This window comes from Odontomachus brunneus, unplaced genomic scaffold (genome assembly GCF_010583005.1).
Source record: "Odontomachus brunneus isolate Ranch 3 - 2012 unplaced genomic scaffold, Obru_v1 Obru_scaffold_034, whole genome shotgun sequence".
NCBI lineage: Eukaryota > Metazoa > Arthropoda > Insecta > Hymenoptera > Formicidae > Odontomachus > Odontomachus brunneus.
The window spans coordinates 897,206-903,185 of NW_022639484.1; the positions used below are offsets into that span (position 1 = coordinate 897,206).

Sequence of the window (5,980 nt, forward strand, 5' to 3'; positions counted from 1 at the left end):
GCATCAGCAACACCTGCGGTACTAGCAGCAGCATCAACAATACCAGCAGCACAACCACCACCACCAATTCCACCAGCACCAGTAGCACCAGCAGCATCAGCAGTACCAGCAGCACCACCAGCAGCACCAGCACCAGCAGCACCAGCAGCACCAGCAGCACCAGCAGCACCAGCAGCACCAGCAGCACCAGCAGCACCAGCAGCACCAGCAGCACCAGCAGCACCAGCAGCACCAGCAGCACCAGCAGCACCAGCAGCACCAGCAGCACCAGCAGCACCAGCAGCACCAGCAGCACCAGCAGCACCAGCAGCACCAGCAGCACCAGCAGCACCAGCAGCACCAGCAGCACCAGCAGCACCAGCAGCACCAGCAGCACCAGCAGCACCAGCAGCACCAGCAACACCAGCAGCATCAGCAACACCTGCGGTACTAGCAGCAGCATCAACAATACCAGCAGCACAACCACCACCACCAATTCCACCAGCACCAGTAGCACCAGGAGCACTAGGAATACCAGCAGGATCACCAGCAGCAACACCAGCAGTAACAGCTACACCAGCAGCACCAATTGCGGCACCTGCACCACCAGCACCAACACCACCACCATCACCACCATCACTACTAGCACCATCTCCAACAGCACCAGCAACAGCACCAGCAACACCAGCATCATCAGCAGCACCTGCGGCACTAGCAGCTGCATCAGCAATACCAGCAGCACAACCACCACCACCAATTCCACCAGCACCAGTAGCACCAGGAGCACTAGGAATACCAACAGCATTACTAGCAGCACCAGCAACACCTGCGGCACCACTAGCAGCAGCACCACCACCACAACCAATACCACCAGCACCAGTTGCACCAGTAGCACCAGCAGCACCAACAGCACTAACGTCACCACCACCACCACCACCAGCAGCAGCATCATCACCACCACCAATAGCACCATCACCAGTAGCACCAGCAGCACCAGCAATACCAGCAGCAGCACCAGCAACACCTGCGGCACCACTGGCAGCACCAGCAGCATCAGCAGTACCAGCAGCACTACCAGCAGCACTTGCAACACTAGCAGCACCAGCGTCACCACCACCACCAGCACCAGCAGCAGCAGCAGCACCACGACCAATACCACCAGCACCATCACCACCAGCAGCAGCACCTGAAATACCAGCATCACCAGCAGCAACACCAGCTACACCAGCAGCACCAATTGCGACACCTGCCACACCAGCACCAACAGTACCACCATCACCACCATCACCACTAGCACCATCTCCAGCAGCACCAGCAACAGCACCAGCAACATCAGCAGCATCAGCAGCACCTGCTGCACTAGAAGCAGCATCAGCAATACCAGCAGCACAACCACCACCACCAATTCCACCAGCACCAGTAGCACCAGGAGCACTAGGAATACCAGCAGCATTACGAGCAGCACCAGCAACACCTGCGGCACCACTAGCAGGACCAGTAGCAGCAGCACCACCACCACCAATACCATCAGCACCAGTAGCACCAGGAGCACTAGGAATACCAGCAGCATTACGAGCAGCACCAGCAACACCTGCGGCACCACTAGCAGGACCAGTAGCAGCAGCACCACCACAACCACCAATACCACCAGTACCAGTTGCACCAGTAGCACCAGCAGCATCAGCAGCACCAGCAGCACCAACAGCACTAACGTCACCACCACTACCAGCAGCAGCAGCAGCAGCATCACCACCACCAATAGCACCATCACCAGTAGCACCAGCAGCACCAGCAACACCTGCGGCACCACTGGCAGCACCAGTAGCAGCAGCATCACCCCGACCACCACCACCAGCACCAGTAGCACCAGCAGCATCAGCAGTACCAGCAGCACCACCAGCAGCACCTGCAACACTAGCAGCACCAACGTCACCACCACCACCAGCACCAGCAGCAGCACCACCACCGCCACCACCACCACCAATAGCAGCAATTGCACTGACAGCAGCAGGAGCAGCTGCATCACCCTCACCACCACCACCAGCACCAGCAGCAGCAGAATCACCAGCAGCACCAACAACACCTGCGGCGCCACTAGCAGCACCAGTAGCAGCAGCACCACCACCACCACCGGCACCAATAGCAGCAGCAGCATCAGCAGTACCAGCAGCACCACCAGCAGCACCTGCAACACTAGCAGCACCAGCGTCCCCACCACCACCAGCACCAGCAGCAGCACCACCACCGCCACCACCACCACCAATAGCAGCAATTGCACTGACAGCAGCAGGAGCAGCTGCATCACCCTCACCACCACCACCAGCACCAGCAGCAGCAGAATCACCAGCAGCACCAACAACACCTGCGGCGCCACTAGCAGCACCAGTAGCAGCAGCACCACCACCACCACCGGCACCAATAGCAGCAGCAGCATCAGCAGTACCAGCAGCACCACCAGCAGCACCTGCAACACTAGCAGCACCAGCGTCCCCACCACCACCAGCACCAGTAGCACCAGCAGCACCAACAATACCAGCACATCACCAGCAGCACCAGCAACACCTGTGGCACCAGCAGCAGCACCTGAAACACCACATCACCAGCAGCAGCAGCAGCAGTACCAGCAGCATCAGCAGCACCTGCGGCACTAGCAGCAGCACCAGCAGCAGCAGCAGCAGCACCTGCAACACCAGCAGCACCAACGCCACCACCACCACCACCACCAGCAGCAGCAGCAGCAGCACCACCACCACCAATACCATCAGCACCAGTAGCACCAGCAGCACCAGCAGCACCAGCAGCACCTTCAACACTAGCAGCACCAGCGTCACCACCACCACCAGCACCAGCACCACCAGCAGCAGCACCACCACCACCACCACCAGCAGCAGCAGCAGCAGCAGCAGCAGCAGCAGCAGCAGCAGCAGCAGCAGCAGCAGCAGCAGCAGCAGCAGCAGCAGCACCAGCAACACCAGCAGCACCAATTGCGGCACCAGCACCACCAGCACCAACAGCACCACCATCACCACCACCACCACCACCACCAACACCAGTAGCACCAGCAGCATCAGCAGTACCAGCAGCACTACCAGCAGCACTTGCAACACTAGCAGCACCAGCGTCACCACCACCACCAGCACCAGCAGCAGCAGCAGCACTACCACCAATACCATCAGCACCAGCACCACCAGCAGCAGCACCTGAAACACCAGCAGTACCAGCTACACCAACAGCACCAATTGCAGCACCAGCACCACCAACACCAACAGCACCACCATCACCACCATCACCACTAGCACCATCTCCAGCAGCACCAGCAACAGCACCAGCAACACCAGCAGCATCAGCAGCACCTGCGGCACTAGCAGCAGCATCAGCAATGCCAGCAGCATTACCAACAGCACCAGCAACACTTGCGGCACCACTGGCAGCACCAGTAGCAGCAGCATCACCACCACCACCACCACCAGCACCAGTAGCACCAGCAGCATCAGCAGTACCAGCAGCACTACCAGCAGCACCTGCAACACTACAAGCACCAACGTCACCTCCACCAGCAGCAGCACCACCACCACCACCAATAACACCAGCACCAGTAGCACCAGCAGCATCAGCAGTACCAGCAGCACTACCAGCAGCACCTGCAACACTACAAGCACCAACGTCACCTCCACCAGCAGCAGCACCACCACCACCACCAATAACACCAGCACCAGTAGCACCAGCAGCATCAGCAATACCAGCAGCACCACCAGCAGCACCTGCAACACTAGCAGCACCAGCGTCACCACCACCACCAGCACCAGCAGCAGCATCAGCAGCACCACCACTACCACCACCAGCAGCAGCAGCAAGGGCAGCACCAGCAACACCAGCAGCACCAACGTCACCACCACCAGCAGCAGCAGCACCACCACCACCACTACCAGCACCAGTAGCACCAGCAGCATCAGCAGTACCAGCAGCACCATTAGTAGCACCTGCAACACCAGCAGCACCAACGTCACCACCACCACCAACACCAGTAGCACCACCACCACCACCAATTCCACCAGCACCAGTAGCACCAGGAGCACCAGAAATACCAGCAGCATTACTAGCAGCACCAGCAACACCTGCGGCACCACTAGCAGCACCAGCAGCAGCAGCACCACCACCACCAATACCACCAGCACCAGTAGCACCAGCAGTACCAGCAAGACCGGCAGCATCACCAGCAGCACTAGCAGCACCAGCACCACCAGCAGCTGCACCTGAAACACCAGCATCACCAGCAGTAGCACCTGAAACACCTGTACCACCAGCAGCAGCACCAGCAGTACCAGCTACACCAGCAGCACCAATTGCGGCACTAGCACCACCAGCACCAACAGCACCACCATCACCACTAGCGCCACCACCAGCAGCAGCAGCACGAGCAGCACCAGTAACATCAGCAGCACCAGCAGCACCTGCAGTACCACCAGCAGTACCAGCACCAACGGCACCACCATTACCACTAGCACCATCACCAGCAGCACCAGCAACAGCACCTGCAACACCAGCAGCACCAGGAGCAGCAGCAGCAGCAGCACCAACACCACCACCACCACCACCACCACCAGCAACAGCACCACCAGTACCACCAGCAGCACCAGCGGCTCCAGCAGCACCACCACAAGAGAGAGTATATAATATATATATAAAGTTTATAAAGTATATAAATAGGTATATGTAAACCTTTGCTACAATTAGGCTTATACATATGTAATAAACTATTTAATAGAGAGAGAGAGGAAGAGATTATTTTATGTATGTATAGTAATCAATTATTACTTTACATATATATAGCAATTTCTCTCTCTTTTTCTTAATTAATTTATTACATATCTAAATCTAATTGTAGCAAAGGTTTCCGTATGTCAAATGTAGTTCAGATATGTAAGAGAGAGTACATAATATATATAAAGTTTATAAAGTATATAAATATGTATAGACTATATATATATATATATATATATATATATATATATATATATATAAAATACATTGTTATATATTTGTTATACTATAAATAAAACATTTTTTTAATAACAATTGTGCTAGTTATTTGCCTTTGTTTCTTAGTGTTTCGTGTATGTCTATCCTTATTTACTCTACTGAAAAAATTCAATTGAGATTTTAATGAAATTCTTATATTTATAAAATAATTGGATATACTCTCTTTCTGTTTTTTACATAAATATACTTGCTTGCGGAACAGTAATTTACTGATTACTGATATTCATGGTAATTATTAAAAATAATAAGATTAAGATATGATTAATATATTTGATAGTAAGTAATACATCTTCTGTGTAATTATAAAATATTTAGATATTCTGTTGTTTAGATAAATATATTTATTTGCAGAACACATGTATACTTACTTGCAGAACAGAGCACATACATATTTTTCAACAAAATTTGCAACACTATCCACTCTACCTGCACACGAATGTTCTGTCATTGTTAATATTAATATTAAATCAAGAAATATTATGCATCAATCAATGGGTGCTTTCCAATTGCTTAATACATCTTGACACACACTTAATACATCTTGACAAAAACAGTTTATTGGTCACATATTACTAAATTGTAAGATATTATGCAACCAATAAACTGATTTGTGTAACACTGAATTGTGTATGTAATTGGAAAGCATCTAATATAATCAACAAGAAACACAATATGTAAACAGACATAATCTGATTAGATCAGCAGACTCTATCGATAGAAGACGGGCTGCAATTAAATAATAACTTAATAATTAGTTAAACATACTTTGATAGTAAAATCTTCTTCTTTTGTTTCTTTTTGTCTTTTTTCTTCATATTTTGTATTATAACATTTTTCTTTTAAAAACATATCTTGTCAATAAGTTATTATGCTTTTTCTCTCTGTCTCTCACTCATGCTGTCACTCTCACGTACCATTCTCTCTCTCTCTCTTTCTCTCTCTCTCTCTCTCTCTCTCTCTC

General features: G+C 51.8%; 2 protein-coding genes across 2 annotated transcripts in view; one reads left to right on the forward strand and one right to left on the reverse strand.

Annotated features, from left to right (window-relative positions):
• Positions 1 to 4,653, forward strand: part of LOC116843607 (serine-rich adhesin for platelets-like) — a 10,894-nt gene extending 6,241 nt beyond the window's left edge. Inside the window, 8 exon segments of the mRNA XM_032814141.1 lie at positions 24 to 405; positions 594 to 624; positions 668 to 1,161; positions 1,211 to 1,907; positions 1,985 to 2,112; positions 2,402 to 3,175; positions 3,225 to 3,762; positions 4,005 to 4,653. Coding sequence (XP_032670032.1) covers positions 24 to 405; positions 594 to 624; positions 668 to 1,161; positions 1,211 to 1,907; positions 1,985 to 2,112; positions 2,402 to 3,175; positions 3,225 to 3,762; positions 4,005 to 4,653 — 3,693 coding nt within the window.
• A 730-nt stretch (positions 4,654 to 5,383) lies between these two features.
• The window catches only part of LOC116843608 (WAG22 antigen-like), an 8,868-nt gene continuing 8,271 nt past the window's right edge, over positions 5,384 to 5,980 (reverse strand). Inside the window, exon 5 of the mRNA XM_032814143.1 lies at positions 5,384 to 5,445. Coding sequence (XP_032670034.1) covers positions 5,384 to 5,445 — 62 coding nt within the window. The remainder of the gene's footprint in view (positions 5,446 to 5,980) is intronic.